The sequence below is a fragment of the Chrysemys picta genome, chromosome 17, assembly GCF_011386835.1.
Source record: "Chrysemys picta bellii isolate R12L10 chromosome 17, ASM1138683v2, whole genome shotgun sequence".
Classification (NCBI taxonomy): Eukaryota; Metazoa; Chordata; order Testudines; family Emydidae; genus Chrysemys; species Chrysemys picta.
The window spans coordinates 14,348,795-14,372,137 of record NC_088807.1 but is presented as its reverse complement, the minus strand read 5'-3'; the positions used below and the strand labels follow the sequence as shown (position 1 = coordinate 14,372,137).

The window sequence follows — 23,343 nt, the reverse complement described above, 5'->3', positions numbered from 1 at the left end:
ACAGGCCAAGGATTATGATGCGGTAAAGGTGGCTGTCCTACACAGGATGGGGCTGTCAGTGGAAAAGTACCGACAGAAGTTTCAGGAGGGCTGGTGGACATGGGGTTTGTGGCCCCGAGCTTTTGCCAAGAAGCTCACGGACTGGGCCACTTGGTGGTTGAGGCCGGACACCCAAAGGGTGGGAGAGATTATGGACAGGGTGATCCTTGACCAATTTGTGCAGGGTCTCCCGGAAAACATAGAATCATAGAATTATGGAAGATTAGGGTTGGAAGAGACTTCAGAAGGTAATCTAGTCCAACCCCCTGTTCAAAGCAGGACTAACCCCAACTAAATCATCCCAGCCAGGGCTTTGTCAAGACAGACATTAAAAACCTCTAGGGATAGAGATTCCACCACCTCCCTAGATAACCCATTCCAGTGCTTCACTGTTTGGAAATCCTTTTTCCTAATATACAATCTAGACCTTCCTCACTGCCTCGTGAGACCATCCCTCCTTGTCCTGTCATCTGCTACCACTGAGAACAGCCGAGCTCCATCCTCTTTGGAACTCCCCTTCAGGTAGTTGAAGGTTGCTATCAAATCCTCCCTCACTCTTCTCTTCTGCAGACTAAATAAGGCCAGTTCCCTCATCCTCTCCTCATAAGTCATGTGCCCCAGCCCCCTAATCATTTCCGTTGCCCTTTGCTGGACTCTTTCCAATTTGTCCACATCCTTTCTGTAGTGGAGGACCCAAAACTGGACACAATACTCCAGACGTAGCCTCACCACTGCCAAATAGAGGGGAAAATTGACTTCCCTCAATCAATTACTGCTGGTAATGCTCCTATTAATGCAGCCCAATATGCCATTAGCCTTCTTGGCAACAAGGGCACACTGTTGACTCATATCCAGCTTCTCGTCCACTGTAATCCCCAGCTCCTTTTTGTGGAGAACTGCTGCTTAGCCAGTCAGTCCCCAGCCTGTAGCAGTGCATAGGATTCTTCTGTCCTAAGTGCAGGACTCTACACTTGTCCTTGTTGAACCTCATCAGATTTCTTTTAGCCCAATCCTTCAATTTGTCTAGGTCCATCTGGATGCTGTCCCTACCCTCCAGCGTATCGACCTCTCCCCACAGCTTAGTGTCATCCGCTGACTTCCTGAGGGTGCAATAGAGGTTGAACAAAACCAGCCCCAGGACAAACCCTGGGGCACTCTGCTTGATATCAGCTGCCAACTAGACATCAAGCCATTGATCACTACCCGTTGAGCCTGACGATCTAGCCAGCTTTCTGTCCACCTTATAGTCCATTCATCCAGTCCAAACTTTTTTAACTTTCTGGCAAGAATACTGTATAAGACTGTATCCAAAGCTTTGCTAAATTTAAGTTATATCACGTCCACCACTTTCCCCATATCCACAGAACCAGTTATCTCATCATAGAAGGCAATCAGGTTGGTCAGGCATGACTTGCCCTTGGTGAATCCATGTTGACTGTTCCTGATCACCTTCCTCTCCTCCAAGTGCTTCAAAATTGAGTCCTTGAGGACCTGCTCCATGATTTTTCCAGGGACTGAGGTGAGGCTGACCAGTCTGTATTTCCCCAGATTCTCCTTCTTCCCTTTTTTAAAGATGGGCACTATATTTGCCTTTTTCCAATCATCCAGGACCTCTCCTGATTGCCACGAGTTTTCAAAGATAATGGCCAATGGCTCTAAAATCACATCAGCCAACTCCCTCAGCACCCTAGGATGTGTAAACAGAGTCAGGATGAGCTCTACCCTTACATCTGGTGGTGAATTGTGGAGAGTTGTGCAAAAGAACTTCAGGGGTTGATCTTGTTTGCATAGGCACACCCACCCTGCCTGGCATGAGCCCACAGCAGCCCAAATGCTCATTTTGGCTACTGTGGGATCCCCAGTTTCTCTGTTATTGGGGCAGGAAGAATAAAGAGTTGTTACCCTGATTATATGACTCAAGGACAGTGGAACTGTTTTATGACAGAGGGACTTGCCATCAACTAAGTAGCACTCGCTAGACAAGGGACATGGGTTCCAATTCCCACTGAATGGAGAGAGCCTGGGGACAAGTATTTGTACTGGATGGTATGGGCCCCCTTTGAGGGACTCAAACACCAATTGCACTGCCTCCTTTCTTCAACTGTGAAATATCAGAGCTAATTTTGATTCTATTAGGAGTCTAGTTACAGGCTGCTGAGCTGAATTCACTTTGGGCCAATGGTACACCAGCACTCAGGCTCCCCTACTACAAGCTAAAATCACTGAGTGCTGTGTTAAGCAGTCAGGGGCTTGAAGATATATGGTTGAGCAGCTGGTGGAGCGGAGCAGTTTGCAGGATGGCTGGAGCGGCTCATGGGACGGCTGGTGGAGTTGGGTGGCTGGCAGAGCTGTTCGCGGAATGGCTGGAGCAGCTCACGGGATGGCTGGTGAAGCGGAGCAGCTAGCAGTGAAGGCTGCAACAGAATCTCACAGAGAGGCAGGGCAGTCAGCCTCAGACCACATAAGGTGCCCCTTAACACACCCGTGGGGGGCACCCCCATTTCCACCCAGGCTGGGAGGTAAAACTCTGCAGATAAACTTTTGAAATCTGGGGCTGCACTGACCAGGAACAGAGACTTTTGGGTGATTTTTGGTTGCTGGACTTAAGACCCTGAGGGGAAAAGAACGCTGCCAAACTTACTTGGGGGTGGGTCTTTTGCTCATGGTTTGTGTTATGAATCCTGTTTGTGGTGTTTCCCCAACATAATGCTGCATTGTTTCCCTCCTTTATTAAAAGGATTTTCATAGAATCGTAGAATATCAGGGTTGGAAGGGACCTCAGGAGGTCACCTACTCCAACCCCCTACTCAAAGCAGGACCAATTCCCAACTAAATCATCCCAGCCAGGGCTTTGTCGAGCCTGACCTTAAAAACCTCTAAGGAAGGAGATTCCACCACCTCCCTAGGTAACCCATTCCAGTGCTTCACCGCCCTCCTAGTGAAAAAGGTTTTCCTAATATTCAACCTAAACCTCCCCCACTGCAAATTGAGACCATTACTCCTCGTTCTGTCATCTGGTACTCCTGAGAACAATCTAGATCCATCCTCTTTGGAACCCCCTTTCAGGTAGTTGAAAGCAGCTATCAAATCCCCTCTCATTCTTCTCTTCTGTGGACTAAACAATCCCAGTTCCCTCAACCTCTCCTCATAAGTCATGTATTCCAGCTCCCTAATCATTTTTGTTACCCTCCGCTGGACTCTTTCCAATTTTTCCACATCCTTCTTGTAGTGTGGGGCCCAAAACTGGACACAGTACTCCAGATGAGGCCTCACCAATGTCGAATAGAGGGGAATGATCACGTCCCTCGATCTGCTGGCAATGCCCCTACTTATACAGCACAAAATGCTGTTAGCCTTCTTGGCAACAAGGGCACACTGTCAACTCATATCCAGTTTCTTGTCCACTGTAACCCCTAGGTCCTTTTCTGTGGAACTGCTGCCTAGCCATTCAGTCCCTAGTCTGTAGCAGTGCATGGAATTCTTCCCTCCTAAGTGCAGGACTCTGCACTTGTCCTTGTTGAACCTTTGCTACACTCAGACTCCGTGCTTGCAAGAGGGGAAGTATTGCCTCTTAGAGGCACCTGGGGGGTGGTATGTAATTGTCCCAGGTCACTGGGTGGCGGCTTGAGCCGGTTTTGCATTGTGTTATTGAAATGGAACCCCTAGATCCTGAACCCGGCCCTTGTTGCTGCCAACTCAGACAGGCAGAAGGGTTAAATTTTGGGGGACTCGTCCGGGATCCCTGGATCAGTATCCCTCGCAAACACCTGTTGAGTGTTCCACTACATTGGGAAACCATTGTGTTTATATTTTGAGGAAATTACTGTTTGTATAATGGCTAATATGTCACGTTTGTTGGGCCCTGGCTCCGCAGCCTCTAGCTCAGGGGCCGCAGCCTCAGCCAATGATTGGGCAAAAGCACTGGGGCAAACATTCGAAAAGGTTGTGCTGTCCCATGCTACATCAAACTCTTGTCGTAAGTTAAGGCTATTTGCTGGGGAAGAGGAGTTTGAACCCTGGTTGGAGCATACCACTGAAATGCTGCAGGAGGGGGCTGTACCCAATGCAGAAAAGCGAGGATGTCTAATAGAGAGCCTTTGTGGCCCAGCATTAGATGTGATTCGCGTCCTGAATCTCATTGACCCTGGGGTCAGTGTGAAGGACTGCCTAGAGGTTCTTGATCATACCTTTGAGAGCGTAGAGGGCCCTGAAGACAGTTACTGTAAGTTCCTTAATTCCTGACAGCAAAGGGGTGAGAAGATTTCATCCTATATACAGGTTTCAGAGTAGCAGCCGTGTTAGTCTGTATCCGCAAAAAGAACAGGAGTACTTGTGGCACCTTAGAGACTAACAAATTTATAAGGTGCCACAAGTACTCCTGTTCTTTATCCTATATACAGAGGCTGGAGAGACTGCTTCAGAGAGCTGTCATGAGGGGAGCAGTGACTGCTGAGCAGATGGATCAGACCAGACTGGCTCAAATTGTAAGAGGAACTCAGTATCAGAACCCGATTCTACTCCATCTCCGGCTAAGAGAACGACAGGAACATCCCCCAAGTTACTCCCAGCTGATAAAAGAGGTCAGAGAAGAGGAAGAAAGGCAGGCTGCCAGTGAGTTTTGGGAAGCCCAAACATCGGAGCCAGTCAGCACAACACCACTGCAAATGCCCAGTGTACTGATGGTGAGCACCACAGAGGAACTTGCCCAACAAGTGCAGGTCCTGACAGAACGGATAGCTGAACTGCAAAGCACCATTGACCGAGCTAAGACTTCCAGGAATAAGGAGCCTCTGACGGTGGCGATGGAGAAGTCAGCATTTAGAGACACCGTCCCATCTGGGCGAAGGGGGAAAGGACAATTCTTCTGCTACCGATGTGGTCAGGATGGACACAGTGCTGCCAAGTATCGTAATGAAGAAAATCCGTCCTTAGTGTATGGAAAGACGAGGATCAGTTGGGAGAGATCCGGTAACTGCCAGAGAGTCCGGGGACGGGGACCACCCAGGCCTGCAGTATTTGAAGATCCCCCCAGAAAAGACTGTCCAGCTGGGATCCCCACAGAACTGATAGGGCCTCGAGCAGAGATCATAGTGAGGATTGAAGGGGGGGAATGTAAAGCAGTGCTTAACATTGGATCTCAAGTGACTATTATATTTCAGTCATTCTACCAACAGATGCTTAGGCACCTGCCTATAAAGCCACTGACTGGCCTTGGTCTGTGTGGCCTCAGCATGGATGAATACCCCTACCAAGGGTATGTCATAGTGCACGGATGGAGCGATGATTGAAGGAGAGCTCCCGGAAGGAGTGCTGGTCCCCAGTGGAATCATAACCCTATCTGCTGCAGCCCAGGAAAAGGTGACTATACTGATTACTAATGAAACAAGTCGTGATGTTGTTGTGAAGCAAGGAAAAATGATAGCAGACCTCTTCGAGCCTAAATCAATTGTAAAACCCCAGTGTGAGACTCCAGTTCCGACAATAGACCCAGCAAAGTTTGACTTTGAAGATTCGCCATTGTCCAAGGAGTGGAAAGATCGCCTGAGGAGGAAAGTTTGTGAAAGATCCAAGGTGTTCTCACTGCATGAGTGGGATGTGCAAAAGGAGTAGAGCACAACATCAGACTACTTGACTCTTGACCTTTTCAGGGAGAGATCTAGGAGTATTGCTCTCTCCGAGATGGAAGATGTGCAACAACATCTTCAGGAGCTGGCTGCAAATGGTATCATTACAGAGTCCTGCAGCCCATACGCCTCACCCATTGTGGTGGTCCATAAAAAGAATGGTAAAATCCGGATGTGTATTAACTACCACACCCTAAACAGCCATACTGTGGTTTACCAGTACACTATGCCCCGAGTCCAAGATGCCTTAGACTGTTTGCTATGAAGCCAGTGGTTCTCTGTGTTGGATCTTCAGAGTGGATACTACTAGATTCCTCTGGGAGAAAAAGATAAGGAGAAGACAGCCTTCATCTGCCCATTAGGGTTTTATCAGTTCGAACGTATGTCCCAAGGGATTTCTGGAGCACCTGCCACATTTCAACGTCTTATGGGGAAAGTTGTGGGAGACATGAATTTACTGCAAGTATTAGTTTATTTGGATATTGGATAACCTGATTGTGTTTGGAAGAACCTCGGAGGAGCATGAAGAAAGACTTCTTAAAGTGCTTGATAGGTTGGAGGATTATGGTTTGAAGCTTTCAATTGACAAATGCCAGTTCTTCAGAACCTCAGTGAAGTATGTAGGTCACATCATGTCCCAAGAGGGTGTGAGTACTGATCCCAATAAAATAGAAGCACTCATACATGGCCATGTCCAAGTAACTACAGAGAACTCAAGACCTGTCTTGGGTTTAGTGAGTACTACCGCAGATTTGTGAAAAACTATGCTACGATTGTAAAACCTCTGAATGATCTTACCAGGGGATACCAGTCCAGTAAGAACAAATCTAAGACCAAGAATAAGGGGAGGTCCCCAAAGCCTCCTGTGCAGAGACACTATGGCCCCTTCGAACCATTTGGGCCACGGTGGGATGAGAGATGTGAAAGGGCTTTTCAAGAAATCATTACTTGCCTAACTCACGCTCCGGTCCTAGTCTTTGCTGACCCAAGCAAGCCGTTTATCCTGCATACTAATGCCAGTTTGGAGGGTCTGGGAGCAGTCCTATACCAGGAAGTGGAAGGCAAATTTAAACCTGTAGCCTTTGCCAGAGGATTGTCTGATAGTGAAACTCGCTATCCCACCTGGATATCCCACCCAGCGGGAGTTCTTGGCCTTGAAATGGGCCATCACTGAGATATTTCGAGACTACTTGTATGGTGCTCAGTTCCAGGTGTGGACAGACAATAACCCACTGACTTATGTGTTAACAAGTGCTAAGCTGGATGTTACAGGGAAAAGATGGGTGGCTGCTTTGGCTAGCTATGACTTCACCATTCAGTACCGATCAGGGAGAAGCAACGTAGATGCAGATGCATTGTCCGGGCATCTGTAGGCACCAGAAGTTGCTGTGATACCCAAGGATGGAGTGAGAGCTATTTGCAGTGTGAGTCGCCGAGAGCCAGAGGCCCATGAGAGCCTTCATAGATGTGTTGCAGAAGCTTTGGTCCTGCCCCCTGAATGCGTGCCTTCTGCTTCAATGAACTGTATTGCATTGGACCAATCTCCCTTGCCCATGCTCAATGCGGCTGACTGGCAAGAAGCCCAGCTGCAAGATATTGACATTTGTGATACACTACTTGCCAAAAGGGAGGGGCAAAGCCCAGCTGTGGTTACTCCATCCAACCTGGAGGGTAAACTACTATAGAGAGAATGGACCAAACTAAAACTGATTCAGGGAGTGCTACACCGAATGACCATGGACCCTTTACAAAAGCAACGAGCACAACTAGTGCTGCCAAAAGAGTACAGAGCCCTGGCCATAAGGGCCTTGCATGATGATTTTGGACATTTAGGGATGGAGAGGACCCTGGAACTCATTAGTAGTCCTGGACATCTTGGACCCTCCACTGTTAGAACTAGAAATGTAGGGGCCTATGCCAGTAGCCAAGGGACCCTCAGAAGAAACCTCTCCATCCGTCGCTCAAGAGGATGTCCCCCCTACCACAGCAATAGATATTCCCAATAGATGAGACAGGGTAATAAGACCAGTAAAACGGTTAACTTATGATACACCTGGGATGACTAGTGAGGAGCCAATACATTTAGCACCCAGGCTTGTGGAAGCTAAAGTGAGTTTTCTGAGGCCCTTTGGAGGGAACCAGTGAGTTGGTATAATAGGGAGTATGATTTGTCAGGATGACAAATTCTTGGCTGGGGGGAGGATGATTTGCCCATATGACTCCAAAACTCCATCTTGGAGCTGGATTTGCATAGGAGTGAGGAGGGGGTCTCCACCCACAAGAGAAAGTCTACTTAAACCCCTGGTAGACCCCTCCATTTTGTCTTCAGCCGGCTAAAGAGAGAGCCTCTCCACCCCCAAGGATACCCAAAAGAAACTGGAACAAAGGACAGTAACAGGGGGTGTGAGTGATTGCTGGACCCAGACTAGTAGGAGACTAGTTTGTAAAAGGAAGCTTACTGGAACTGGTGAGGTTTTATCTGTAATAAGCTTAGATTTGCATGTTTTATTTTATTTTGCTTGGTAATTCACTTTGTTTTGTCTGTTACTACTTGGAACCACTTAAATCCTACTTTCTGTATTTAATAAAATCACTCTTACCTTATTAATTAACCCAGAGTATGTATTATTACCTGGGGGGGAGGGCAAACAGAAACCCCCATTGGGAGTTGGGTATCTGAGTGTTAAAGACAGGAACACTTCTGCAAGTTGCTTTCAGTTAAGTCTGCAGCATTGGGACACGTGGTTCAGACCCTGGGTCTGTGTTGGAGCAGACTGGCGTGTCTGGCTCAACAAGACAGGGTGCTAGATTCCCAGGCTGGCAGGGAAAGCAGGAGCAGAAGTATTCTTGGCACATTGGTTGGCAGTTCCCAAGGGGAGTTCTGTGATCCATCCCATCACAACCCCTACACCCCTCAGTCCCAGTGAGGGGGAGGATCCAGGTCCCCAGAGGACAGGAGAGCCAAACCCTAGACAACAAAGCCAAAATGAAGATGGTGGAGAAGAGCCAAAGGAGTGCCCCCATTTAGGACAGCCAGGGAACGAGGCCCGAGGACTCTAAGGGGAAGCCCCCAGGGAGAGTCAGGTACCCCTGGGCTGGGTAACTGAACCTGAGGCCCCAGGCAGCCAGGGCGATGTCCAGACCTGTTTCTGCTGGACAGAAAGGGGGAGTAGCTGGGAGGACAATCGCTAGGCTGTGACTGGTGTGAGGACCTCTGGGTACCAGCAGACCTCTGGGGCAGTCTGCCCCCTACCCAGTGTGCCTTCTGTGGGTGGGGGCTAGATAAACCCTACGACAAGGATCCCGGGGATCACCCAGTGGGAAGCAGTGGGCTCCACTGGAGCAACCTCCCAGACAGAGGGAGAAGGGGCCAGACCAGGCCCCACCTGGCGGTTGCTTAAGTGGGGAGGTGTGTGGCAGGGAACTGCTGTAAAAGACCTTAATAAGCTCCTGCCACTCCAGCCCCAATCAGGGAAAATGGATTGGGGATGGGTGAACTGCCCTATGTTTGCCTGGTAACTGACTACACCTGCCAGCCTCATTAGCAGGAGCTCTAAGGCTGGAAGAAAGTGAAAGAAGGCTGGGGACAGAGACTAAGAGTGGGATGTCAGGCTCAGAGGGAGCAGGAGCAGGAGCCGGAGCCGGAGCCGGAGCCTACTAGTCTGTTGCTGGCCAGGCCTGTGGTAAGCCAAGCAGTTGTAAAGCCTGTATATAGTTGGAAATTGGTGATGGTACACTGATCATGAATAAAGAACATGAGTGTCCCTGATTCATGGAGGAGAGGAGCCAAGGGGCTGAATCCGGACGGGTGCAGTGTGTACCCCGTTACACCTTGCATTGGACCATGTTGAAATGCATGTGTGACAAAGAGGGAATTTTTGTAATATTTTTATGAAGCCTATGTGTGTCTCAGTTTCCCCCACATGCTGTATTGTTACTTAGTGGGGAGAAAGGTCTGATATCAGTGGAGCATCTGAGAAGATAATGGCAAATCCAAGTCACTGGGATTTTGATACCTAGTAACCAATGACCATGGCTAGCCCACATCTCAGTAGGAAGCCAAGCAGTGTTTGCCCCGCTGGGGAACAAAGGACTGGGGTGTCTGAGGTAGAAGCTAAGTGTGGGCTGCAGGAAGCAGCTGGGGCACACCTGAAATGGGACGGAGAGGTCAGAGGGCAGGGCGTTGGGCTCTGTGCTGTCCAGGATGGACAATGCTGTAACTTTCTTTTCTCTGTACTAACCAAGGATGTCCTGTGCTGGAGTAATGGTCTCAAGTTGCAGTGGGGGAGGCTTAGGTTGGATATTAGGAAAAACTTTTTCACTAGGAGGGTGGTGAAGCACTGGAATGCATTAGCTAGGGAGGTGGTGGAATCTCCTTCCTTAGAGGCTTTTAAGATCAGGCTTGCAAAGCCCTGGCTGGGATGATTTAGTTGGGAATTGGTCCTGCTTTGAGCAGGGGGTTGAACTAGATGACCTCCTGAGGTCCCTTCCAACCCTGATATTCTATATGCGTCAATCGACTAATAAACTCTTCTGTTTTACAACACTGGCTGAGTGTCACTACAAATGCTGACAGAGGAGATGCATTGCTCCCCAAGATTGTACCAGTCTCCTTTTGGGGTTTGTCTCTGTGGGACTTGCTGAACAGAGCTCTCAGTGGGAAACAGGGGTGCTGAAGGCCCAGGGGTCAAATCTAAGGAGGTGGTGAAGCCAGGTGGTTTTCCCTGGGGGGGCGGGAGTAGGACACCTAGAGGGTCTGTCAAACTGAAAGGTCCTCCCAGAGACTATTCTAAAACTGGGGCTATTGCACTGGTTCTGTGGATCTGTGACAGCATGTTGTTAGGGTGAATCTCCCCTTACCAATTGCTCCACGTCAGCCTGTAGTACTAACCTGTCACCATCATTATTTACCGCTCCACCAATGTTTGGGTCATCTGCAAATTTTACCAGCAATGATTTAATATTTCTTTCCAGCTCATTGATAAAGCCCAGAATAGGTCCCTGTGAGACACTGCTAGAAATATCCCTATTGGAGGATGATTCCCCACTACAATTACTCTGAGAGCTATCAGTTAGCCAGTTTTTAATCCATTTAATGTGGGCTACATTGATTTTGATATTATTTTATAGGTGTTTCATGCAGCACTAAGTCAAACCCCTTTCAGAGTCTGAAACCTGGTCTACACTACAGAGTTAGGTCGGCTTAAATACATCGCAGAGGACGTGAAACTCCAGTGTAGACACCACCTCCCAGAGAGGTGAATTTACTACAACCATGGAAGAACCCCTTCTGTCCCTGTAGCAAGTGTTTAAACCACAGTGTTGCTCCTGTAGCATTTCTAGTGTAGACACACCCTGACTCTCTTAGGTCAGCCCAGTTACCTTTATCAACTTAATGTGTCATCTCCTCAGCCCATTTCACAAGACTCAGCCCAGCTCCTGACAGGCAGTTTATCTAGATCTCAGAAACCTCCATCACTAATGGCCTCACAAATCAGATCAGAAGGACATTTCCTGTCTCAGTACCAGAAACAGGTCCTAGCCGAGTGCAATTTCCAAGTGACCCAGCCCCCCATCCCTCCCCCACTCCCATGGCGACCCCTTCTGCATGTGGGGACTCACCTGAGAGGTGAATGGCCGATTGTCGCTCGGTCTCCAGCAGGCCATTCCGCACTATGCAGCTGATGTCTCCATTGTCTTCTCCTTCTGTGACAGTGACGTGACTCAGAACACTATACAGATTCTCCATATCCTGAGTCATGTTGGTCACAATCTCCATCGCCAGGTTCTGCCAGTTCTTTCCAACCCACTGGAGTTCGGGTTTGGGGAACCAGCCTGCGGTTCTACAGGCCAGACCGATCCCCTGGCCCCGGGGGCCCAGCACCTCAATGAACACTGGAGCCACAGCTGCAGGGAGAGACAGAGAGTGTGTGTATCAGGAAATCAAGTCTTTAGTAGCACTATGTGATTCCCCAGATACCGCTGGGTATAGGGAGCTGTGACTGCAAAACTCCATTCCCTTATATGCAAAGCCTCCCTGGAACCCCTCATCCTGATGACTCGGGAAATTAAATAATACCATTTTGCATTTCCATATAGCACTGAGCCCTGAAATCTCACTGAGCAATGTGCAGGGTGAAACTGCTATACAGAGATCTCTGCACCTGCTGCTGAAATTCAGCCACTTTTGGGGTGGAGCCCAGGAGCTGTCAGGATCACTACACTTCAGTACAGAGCAGGAAGTGAGGGATGGTGACCTCGCCTACATCTCTGCTCCCACTCCACTTGTGCCACCCTTCTACATACTGGCCCTCTGGTGTCCTTCTCACGCACTGGTAACAATGCCCCAGGCCAAGCCACCCTCATGCTTGGATTTCCCTCTCCCTGTGCTGCACACAACCACCCTCCCCTCATTTAAATCTCTCCCTAAAAGCAGACGTCTCCTGTGGAGCCTTTGAACTAGGAGCCACCAAAGATAGGAGATGATTTAAAACAACCTCAATGCTCTGCATTATCACAGGAGGGCCCCTCAGTTGGGGCTGTCCCTTCCACTGCCCTTGTGCAGCACTGAATGTGGGGTCAGTGCCCAGGGAATAAAAAACTATATCCCAGCCCTTGGAAACTGCATAGGGAGTTTTAAGGGAGGCCAAATGTACTTATGACCTCACCTGGGATTTGGGCAGAACATCGGGGTAAAGGTCCCACTCCCTCAAACAGCACCCTAATGAGCCTGAGAGCTGAGGACTGTAGCTTTACATCTCATTGAAAACAGGTAGTTTAATGCAACACTGACCCTGCTAGCACCACAGTGCGGGTCAGTGCTGAGTATGAGGGGAGAGCGCCCCCTACTGAGTCCTACACATGACTCCCTGCAGCACAGGACCCTGCTGCTGTGCTGGGCTCAGTACAGGGGCACCTACATGGGTACAGAGCAACAGAGGGTCCTGTGGCACCTTTGAGACTAACAGAAGTACTGGGAGCATAAGCTTTCGTGGGTAAGAACCTCACTTCTTCAGATGCAAGAAGTGAGGTTCTTACCCACGAAAGCTTATGCTCCCAGTACTTCTGTTAGTCTCAAAGGTGCCACAGGACCCTCTGTTGCTTTTTACAGATTCAGACTAACACGGCTACCCCTCTGATACATGGGTACAGGAAGCTCTGGATGCCCAGATACAGTCCCCCGTGTAGTGGAGGGAGAGCCCGGAGATCTGGGCCTGGTGCAAGATCTGAGACCTGAACCAGAGGATGTAAACCAAAGTCAAGCCATGTATTAAAGTAGATGCTTCCAAGTTCACTGTCCAGTACATGAACTTAGCAAATGTGCTGCTAGCCTTGCCAAAACATAGGCACTCCCAAGAAGTACTAGGCATGAGATATTTATGTAAATACTTTCCAGAAGGCTGGTACAGATACACCCCAATCTATCACAAGGTAAGATGGCTTGACAGAACAATGTATAGAGATGTTCTGTCTGAAATATCAGGAACAAGGGGAGGTAACAAAGAGATGTCATGAAATACGTAAGGTGGTATGTAAGTTGTTTATTCTAGTTGTTTGCCTCAGTCTATAAATGTTGGGGTATCTCATCTTAACCCTTTGTGTGGCCGAGGGGACAGCAGGGACTCCCACTGCTGACTGAGCCACTCCTGGCCACTGGGCACTCATGTGTTAATGTACCTGTAACCACGGAGCCAGGGCACTAGGACTGTGCCTTGAGGGCAATAAATCTGGCCGAGTGCCTTTGTCACCAAACTATTCTGATGGTTGTTCTTTATGAGTAACATCAAGGTCTGCTGAATTAGCAGGCTGCACTATCTGCTAGTACTGATCCGGGCCGGCTCCAGCATTTCTGCCGCCCCAAGCAAAAAAAAAAAATAATAAAGCCGCGATTGGCGGCGGCAGTTCAGCGGCAGGTCCTTCGCTCCTAGAGGGAGTGAGGGACCTGCCGCCCCCGAATTGCCACAGGTGCCGCCCCTCTCCCTTAGCCGCCCCAAGCACCTGCTTGTTAAGCTGATGCCTGGAGCCGGCCCTGGTACTGATAACACTGGAGCTCCAAGAATGGAAACATTGAGCAGCTGGAACAGCTCCCGCAGCCTGGACATTGTTACCGAGGCAACAACATTTCATCCTTGTACACCCCTTAGTGCTCCGTCTCACCTGCAGCCTGTAGCTCAGTGGTGGCTTCCAGGGTCCATTCTGGGTTCCTCACAAAGCAATGGTATGTCCCAGCATCTGCCACTTGGAGCTGTTTCAGCTTCAGTGAGACATTCCCACTGCTGAACTCCTGCAGGAACAGTTCCGTCCGGGTCTGGTAACCCTCCCCCGGCAGGTCCTGGGTACCCTCATCCACGTATTCATGAACCAGAATAAATCCTGGTCCAGCTTTCCTCCACTGCACATCCATGCTGGGCAGCCCAGCTGGGGGTGAGAGCTGGCAGGGTAACACCACATCCTGGCCAACTACCCCCACCACAGGGCGCGGGGAGCCAGCCAGGGAGAACTCCTCTGAAACAGAAAACCCCAGGAACACAGTGAGTGACAAGAAAAAGGAGGGGGCATCTCTGAGCCAGGTCCCAGCCCTACAGACACAGTGAGTGAAAGAGGAGGGGGCATCATTGAGCTAATCAAAATTTCCTCAATCATGCATAGCTCATAGTAGAAGGTTCCCAAAGCTGAGTCATGTGTAGCTCAACTGAGTTACTCAGTCTGGACACAGGGCAGTGCAGTCATACCACCAATCCTGTCCTACAATCCCCCGGAAACTCTACTAAAGGTGCCTATCTTGCAACCTACCTACACTCTATTGGCAAGGGGTGGCCCCATCTGGAAGCCACCTGCAGGTCATAGCACCCTGAACAGCCCCAGTTATGAGCTCTTTCCACTACAAGCAACTTCTTTGATGAACCAGTTTCAGATCCCTGTAGACCCACAATGGCTGCTGAGGGGCCACCTCAGGAGACTTCTGCCTGGCCTGGGGGTATCGAGTCTTTGATGGATCTTTGGGCCGATGCACGTCCCTTCCATGGATTCAATAGACCCAAAACAGAAACTCACTCCGATGGGGATTCACCGTTTTAGTGGTCGTGTCTGGGGGAAAGTAAGCATCTGAGGGTGATTTATGTCTGCACAATAGCTGTGTCTGAAGTGTCTCCAGGCTCGTCCATTCCATCATGGGGCATGTCGAGCAATGACTACTGAGCTGCAGCACCTGACACTCACTGTGTGGCTACTGGTGATGAGGCATAAGGGGCAGATTTTCAAAGCCACCAAGGAGATTTTGATGACCTTCCATTCATCCTAATGGGAACTGGAACCCCCATCCCTCAGGCAGGTGGGAAGATCTCAGCCTTGCAGGCCATGAGAATCCAGGCTCCCAGTGGGGCAGGTCTAGCAGCATGGTGCCTTTGGCAGGACAGGAAGGGATCAGGGTCGGGGGCTCTGGAAGCCTCTCTCAAGGGCAGAGGGAAATGTGTGACTTGCTGCAAGATCCAACAATCCTGCCATCCAGAGCTAGGACATGCCCTGGTCACCCTGACATTATCCCCACCCCACAGCCTCCTGGGCCTTACCCTTTTACACTGCAGGAATGAGGAGGCCCTGGTGGGGGGGGTGGGTGTCATTGGCCTCTGATGCCCCTACCCCAGCCCTGCAGGGGGCTGTGTACATGGGGGACACGGAGAGAAATAATCGGGATTCAAACGTTTTTACCAGAGAGAAAACACGGCGTCAGGAGGAAGATCCCCAAGCTGCACACACAGAGCCGCCACCACGTCGCCATGGGGACACCCCAGGCAGGAACCTGTTAGGAGAGAGCAGGGATGGTTAACACCTCCCCAGACTACATGAGGGGCCGGCAGTGCAAGGAACATGCCCCATCCATTGTCTGACGTGATCCACTCTGCTCCCAGGCAGAGCAGCTTCCCAGGGACAGGAGAGGATTTCACCTCTCCCAGGCTGCCTTGCCGCCTGTCCAGGCCTGGCCCTAGGAATTTCCACCACCGGGAAGTGCTGGGTATCCACCCCGATTTCCTCCCCTTGTCGGTTCTCTGACCATCCATTGGTGCAAGTGTCCCCCCCGATTCCATTGCAAGCTGAGCCTGCAGCAGAGCAGGGCCAATTCTGACGTAACCCGAGTGGTACCCACACAGCTGTCCCCCCTGCAGAAGGGGCCTGTCTCTGTGCCTGCCTCCACCTGGGACAGCATGGCAGATGTGTGACCTGGGGCTCTCCACAGCTAACTGCATGAGGCCCTACAGCTAGAGTTAAAGAGCCAGGATGTGCAGCTGGGGCTGTGACAGACTCATGTGCTGTGTGGATCAGGCCCAGGGGGCTCCATCTCACACCCTTACCACTGGGTGACATCTGGGCACCTTCCTACAGGTCAGCCTGCCCGGAAGTCACCCACCTCTGTAAGTGATGCTGCCAAGTGACATGGACGGGGCTGGCAGTGGCTATCGCAGACAACAGGGGGCGCTGTCAGATACCTACTCCTCCTCCCCTGACGTCAATGAGAGACCATCACATCAGTAGACATTACAGTAAGATATACGATGGGGATCAGGAGGGATCGTCTCAGCTCTGCTCAGAGCCTCAGGCATCCTAGCCCCAGTTCTCTGGTCTGTGTACACAGGATCAGACTGGATGGACACAATGGGATCTTCTGGCCTTAGCATCTGTCAATCTATTTCTGTTTCAGTTCCAGCTCCTTCAAAGCCTGTCCGTATATGTGTGGTGCATTAAAAATTGCATTAGAATTGTAAACTGACACTGTAAATGCTCTGGGGGTATTCCTGATCCTGCTGGCAGGGGAGGGCTCTGTGTAGAAGTGTGTCCAGCAGCAGGCAGTTGTACAGAGAGCAGCCTAGAGCAAGACAGGGTGACCTGGGCCTCTCAGCTTTAGGGAGCAGCCTGCTTTGTCTCTCTCTGTTTTGGGTCCTTGTATGTTATTGTTCTGGATTCTAAGCATTAAAGTCATGTTCCACTGCAACCTTCCAGCCAGAGGATTTATGTTTATATCCAACTCCTCTGTGTGTGCCGGGAACATAACAATGGACACCCTCCCCACAAAGAGACCTCCCTTCTGAGCCCATCCAAGGTCACTTGGAAATGACATGATGTTCCTGAAGGCAGGGTTAAGACTTAAGCATTATAAGCCCCATTATAGGAGTTGGGGGTGCAGGGTACCAGCGGCACTTACCACGGCTCCCAGGAAGCGGCCGCCATGTCCTTGTGGCCACTAGGCACACGGGCGTCCAGGGAGGCTCCATCCGTGCGCTGCCTTCGCACCTGCAGGCACCTCCCTGCAGCACCCATTGGTCAAGATTCTCAGCCAGGGGGAGCTGCAGAGCTGGTACTCAGGGCAGGGCTGCAGGGACATGGCAGCTGCTTCCAGGTGCTGCGCGGAGCCAGGACAGGTAGTGAACCTGCCTTAGCTCCGGGCCCCCACTCTGCTGCTGACCAGACGTTTAACAGCCAGGTTGGCAGTGCTGACCAGAGCCGCCAGGGTCCCTTTTCGATCCGGGGTTCCAGTAAAAAACTGGACACCTGGCAACCCTAGGGCCGGGGACCAGAGCTCTGAGTGGGGAACAGCCTCATGCAGTCCAGCAGGAGTTTTCCTGCCAGTTCCGCTGCTCTGCAGGTCCTGCCAACCCCTCTGTCTTAAAGGGGATGCAATTAACTTTCAACAGAGTTCTGCTTACTTTTTACTTTTAACTCCTGCTTCCAAAACACACAGAGATCTGAAAAAGAAAACTCAATCTATTGTGACTCCTTTTGGAGCCCTAATAGGTTTTTAATTATGTAGCATGTTCTGTTTGCATTTTTTTTACCCCTTCTACAATATAAACTGCACATGTCGTGGGAAAAATGAACATTTTTTTCATAGTTTAACTTTTATAACATTATATTAACCATATTATTTTTTACATAAGGTATAACTGTTTTTTTTTTTTTTTGTGCTTACAGAGTTTTTATGTACCCTCATCAAAGTGACAGTCTGATTACACAGAGCCACCTTAAGGCTCAGTGTTTTTAACCTTGCTTCTTTGTGCACTTTACCCTGGCTATTGCTTTAGAGGGGTACTGTATTTTTTTATTTTTTTACTGTAATTTTTTATTTGCTATTTTGTTATTAAAAACAAATTTAGAATTTCTTCCCATTCTTCTGGGTTTGACTGCTCTGCTGCAGACATGACTTTGGTTTTTAAAAAGATATTGAATGTTATAAAGCATTTAGGTACCCTAAGGGTTAAATGCTAAATACCAAAGCCAAACAACACTAGTTACCTGTGTCTGGCAAACAGTGTCTGTTAGTTTTGCAACTTTGAATGAAAGATTCAAATGGATTTTAGTGTTGTTATTTAAAAACAAAACAAAACAAAAACCAATTCATTTTAAATGTACAAAATAGAGTTTTACAAACCAGGAGTGTTGATTTAGGTTCTTAAAACCTTACATATTTACACAATATATTTACACACACATTTTTTAAAAATATTTTTTTATTTTTACATTGTTTTAATTTTTACACAGCTGTACATAGATTACATTTATATATATTTGGGGGCAGTTAATTTCCAATAGAAACCACTTATGGTTTTTTAGCGAATTTGACTAAATTGTTTATAGTCAAATGATTTAAATTTGATTGTTTTTTGGCCTGGCTTATTTACAGACATTCCTTTGGAAAAGGGCCCATTTTTCCTTCAGAATGGCTGCAAAGAAACCAAGATTTTTTTTTTACACTTTTTTTAACATGTTTACAAAGTTTAATTGCTTAATTCCCTCCAGCCTTTGCAGAGTTAACTTCTCACTCTCTTTCCTTAAATCACTTGCTTAATTCCCAAAATGACACCTTCATTAGTTCAGATATCACCATTCCAAGTATTGTACCAGAAATCTGAATTTCCCATGCCTGTACTTACTCCTTTCCAAACTCCTGCAGCGATGCCCCTCAGGGCTCCCAACCTGTTTTTTAATTTCTTTATTGTTGCCTTTATTTGTTTGGGTCCGATCCTGCTTTCCTCACTGAACCGTCCCTTGCCATGAGCACAGGTTTTGTTCCACTAACCATTTAGCAAGGAGGGTGGGCTCCTTAACTAGCCCCCACCCCTCCTGGTCCCTTTTCTTAAACATTTTTCTTAAAATTGTGAAATCACAACAATATTTCACACTTATATTCTTTAGAGTGAGATCTTAGAGAAATCTACTTCTTATTTGCCAACGCTTGTGCTAGGACTTACACAACAAAAAAAGTTTATACCCACTAAAAACTCTGCCTCACAGAGCAGGAGGGGGGGGGACGCTAAACCCCCTACCTTTACGGATGGGTAGGTGCAAGGACTCTAATTCTTCCCCTATTGCCCGGCACTTCTATGACTGGGGGTGTGCACACTTGAATGATCGATCACTTCATACATATGATATACCTTTTAGTAATATTTTCAACAATTACGGTGCATGTCTTCCCCCGTTCACAATTCTCCACCAAAAATGTTATGCTTGTAAGAAGCACACAGGATTTTTTTAGGGCAAAAGGCAATACACTGCATTTATTGAAGATACAACAATTAGTGTATGCATTTAATTATACACACACACAGTGTTTCGCCAGTCAATGTTATAATTATTAGAGTCTGGATCAATCTAGTGGTCAGCTAGGTTGATCACGAGTAGGTAGGAACGGGGTTTTGTCAGTCACCACATGATGCTCCAGGGAATTCTTGGCAGGATGGACCCAAAGTTTTATGGCATGTTACCCTGTTTATATAGTGATTTTTTTTTATTGGGATCAACCAGTTTTGCACTGTTATGCTGTAATTAATTGTTGTTTTATGAGTGCTTGTTTTTTAAATATATATATATATTTAATTAATTTTTTTAGGGAGCTATTTTATACTGGTTTTGATTACAGCTATTTTTTTTATTGATAGGTGTTTGTTTTATTTTTAGAGTTGTTAATTTGCCCTTTTTAGATATTTTAATAGGGGCATGTTGCAGCCTTTTGGTGCCCTTGTGTTTGTTTTGGGGATTTTTTTAGAACATTTGGTTCAGTGATGACTTTGATATATATATATATATTAACATACACATTTTTTATTTACATACAAAACAGAATTGATTTACACAGAACATTTTGACCAGGAACATTAAATTGCAATGCAAAAGGAAAACAATTATTGCATTCCTTTACTTATTTTAAAATGCTAAACCTACAACAAAGTAGTGACCCTAAAAGGTCTGTTATTGCCTTGAAATTAGCTCAGCTACAAAATTATACAAAATACAAACATAAATCCTACTACTACATAACTACACTGTGTTCTTTATCCTCCTGCCAGGCATGGCTCAACACTTCTGTGTTCATAATACTGTCCCTTATGAGGGAGTCTCTCTACATTATAATCTACCACAAACATATCTCTACAACTGACACCTAGGTGCTGAGGGAAGTAGTGAGGGTGATGGGGGAAAATCCTTGTTAATTCCCCTACCTTTCTGGGGATGAGAGGGGGCCCATGTGCTGGCCGGTCTTTCTGGGGGGGAGGCAGGACCCAGCCACAGCCACTCCAGTGGGTGGGGGTAGGTCTATGGGCAGGGGGTAGGGTGAACAGACAGCAAATGTGAAAAATCGGGACGGGGGTGGGGGGTAATAGGAGCCTGTATAAGAAAAAGACCCAAAAATCGGGACTGTCCCTATAAAATTGGGATATCTGGTCACCCTAGCAGGGGGGGAGGGCATGACAGGGAGAGCCTAGGACCAGACATTGCTTTAATCCAGCCCCACCCTCAGCAGAGCTCCCAGCCCCTCCTGGCCCTGGAAGCAGGAATTGGAGTTTGACCCCCAGTCAAGTGCTCTCTATTATCATTGCATCTCCCGCCCCGCCCCAGAGCAAAGGGTGAGCGTAGGTTTCTGGGCCATTTTATTACCTATTTGCCCTTGTGCAAAGCGGGGCTCTGAGAGAGCCACAGAGCTGAGGCCCGGCAGGCGCTGAGCATTCTGGGAGGCTGGTGAAAATGGGGATGGGTTTTTTTTAGGAAAATTTTGTTTTCATTCAAAAGTTTGCCTGAAATCATCCAATATTCTGACAAAATGACTCAAAACAAAGCAGTAATGGTTTCAAATAGATTGGAAATTCAGTTAAGATCAAATGGAATCAGAATGAATTTTTTTTCAAGTTCACTTCTTAGTTTTTTCCTCCTTAAAAGCCCCAAAAAATTATTTTGATTCCATTAGACTGGACTCGAAATGAAAATTTTTTGTTCTGAATCATTTTAATGACAATTTTCAAATTATTCCTAGACTTTTGAAAGCCACTTTTCATTACAAATGTTCTTCATTAAATATTCTTGACCATCTCTAGTTTCCAGGTTCTTTACAGGGCTCTTGTTCAGCCTAATAACACAGGGTAAAATACTGAAAAAGCACCCATTGACTTTCAATAGGAGTTAAGGGCCAGATCCACAAAGGGACACAGCTAGATTAAGGGCTAACTGCTCTGAGAGCACCTACCAGTTCAGGTCCTCCACTAAAGGCAGTTGGGGTAAGGTGAGGGATGTGGGCATGTGGCCAGAATACCCAAGAGTCCTTGGTTGGAGCACTCACCTGGACTGTGAGTGCTCAACTAGGATTGATTTCCAATCAACCAGGATTGATTTTCTGTCTCTGATTTTGGGCAGGGATTTGACCCCAAGTCTTGCGCCTCCCAGGTGAGTCCCCTAGTAACAGGTTGCAGAGTGAGTCTACCCTATTGGAGCTGGTCCACTTTGAATAAATAGTTATTGGAGCAGGAATCTCACTCTGGGTACCCTGACCCCTGGGCTATTGGCTGTAATGCAGGGGATGGGGTTTATCTCTCTGGCTCTGTACAAGGAAGGGCTGACTGGGTTTAGGTGCCTAACTCCAGGCGAGGGTTTATTGCTGAGAACCCCAACTGGAGGGAGGTGCCTTCCTCCAGCCAGTCAAGCACCCAAGGCTCAGATTAATGGGAGTGAGGTGCCTAAATCCCTTTGTGTATCTGGAACCTAAGCCCTGCCCCATTTCCTCTGCATTTCACTGGCTGGCTTAGGCAGCTGCCTGCTTAGTGTGCTAGCTTCCGAGGGGCCCTTTGGTAGTTGCCCAGCTCTACCCAGACATTGTACGGGGAGCCTGCGTGCCAACTCGGGGCTTTGAAGTCCCCTAGGCAGCAGGGTACTTGGGAGTCAGGCCCTGCAATGCTGTGACTCCAGCCCTAAACTCCTAAGAAGAAGTTATGAAGAAGTTAACCACCAGCCAGCACAGTTGGAGCCCCCCCGCCCGCCCACCACCTTCCTGCAGATGAACAGTGTGAACTCCAGACACACAATAGAAACCAACACACAGCAACACCCAGGACACCTCTTAAACCCCCAGAGCTTCCCAACTTCTGATCAACAAATCCAGCTCTCCCCAGAGGAGCTTAGCCCAGCCAGGGCCTTTATGGCCTCTCTGCACACGATAATTGCCTTGTGCTAAAGTGTGTGTTAACAGCACTAACCACTTAGGGTGAAATCCTGGTCATACTGAAATCACTGGGCGTGTTCCCATTGGTCTCTCCAGGACTTAAGACTCAGTGTAGACACTGGTGCCACCACAATAACAATACTAGAGTGACTCCTGGGGTCACCATGACCAGCTGAAACGATACTGACCACAGCCATCCTTTTCCACACCAAGAGCAAAACCATGTTCAGCACAGTGCTCGTCACACCAGGCTAGTTACTGCTGTTGTGTATGATTTGCATTACGGTATTAACGAGGAACCCCAGTCGGGGGTCAGGGTCCCGCTGTGCCAGGTGCTGTACAGACATGTAACAATGACAGTCGCTGCCCCAGAGTACTCACCGTCTGACTCTAAATGTCAGACAGGACAGAGCCAGTGGGTGAAATAGACAAACCCCTCGGTGGTGCTGGGTTGGGAGGATGAGATAACAAGACAGAAGAGAGAGCATAGCAGGGAAGCAGAGTCCCAGCTGGCTGCTAGCCTAGCCAGCGCCAGGCGGCAGCGCTCAATAGACCCCATGGCAGAGGTAGCTCCTAGGGGGGATTTTGAGGAAGGGAAGATGGTGGCTTTGTGAACTTTGGTGGGAAGCTGTTCCCGTACATGGCGGCAGCGTGGGAGAAAGCGCGGAGGTGCCTGGGGGGACAGGGACAGGCCAACATTCAAGGCTGCTATTGTTGGCAGAGCGTGAGCTGATATTTGATGAACTACTAGGTCTGACAATAAGTTATCTAACACCACAAATCCCTCCAGCACAGACCAGGCCTGTGATTTCAGTGTCCTGTGCTGGATTAATTCATATGCCAACACAATGTAATGTCCCATGGAGACGAGGCTTGAAAGGGTCTGAGCCCAGCTAGGCTCAGCTACACCTGATACCAGACTGAGTTCTTTGGGCACAGACGGTCTCTCACAGTCTGTATGTGTCACCTGGCACAATGGGGCCGTGATCTCAGCTGGGGCCTCTAGGTGCTACTGTAATACACATAATAATAACAACCAGGAAGCACTTTCCATTTAGATCTCTGAACCAAATAACCGCCTCCCTGCCTTCCCCCCACCCAACTTCTGGCCTGGCAGCCCCTACTCCTAGGGCATCAGCAGGGCAGGGCTGTGAGGCCCTTTTGAAGAGGCACCAATTCAGCCGTGCTCCCCATCACATC

At 48.5% G+C, this 23,343-nt stretch overlaps 1 protein-coding gene across 1 annotated transcript in view; it reads right to left on the bottom strand.

Moving 5' to 3' along the window:
• LOC112060997 (butyrophilin subfamily 3 member A2-like) overlaps positions 1 to 23,343 on the bottom strand; it is a 48,131-nt gene that overhangs the window by 24,223 nt on the left and 565 nt on the right. The window contains exons 2-4 of the mRNA XM_065571467.1: positions 15,372 to 15,462; positions 13,821 to 14,168; positions 11,286 to 11,570 (exon numbers count right to left, since the gene is read on the bottom strand). Of these exons, the coding sequence (XP_065427539.1) occupies positions 11,286 to 11,570; positions 13,821 to 14,168; positions 15,372 to 15,441 (703 nt within the window). The 5' untranslated portion in view covers positions 15,442 to 15,462. The remainder of the gene's footprint in view (positions 1 to 11,285; positions 11,571 to 13,820; positions 14,169 to 15,371; positions 15,463 to 23,343) is intronic.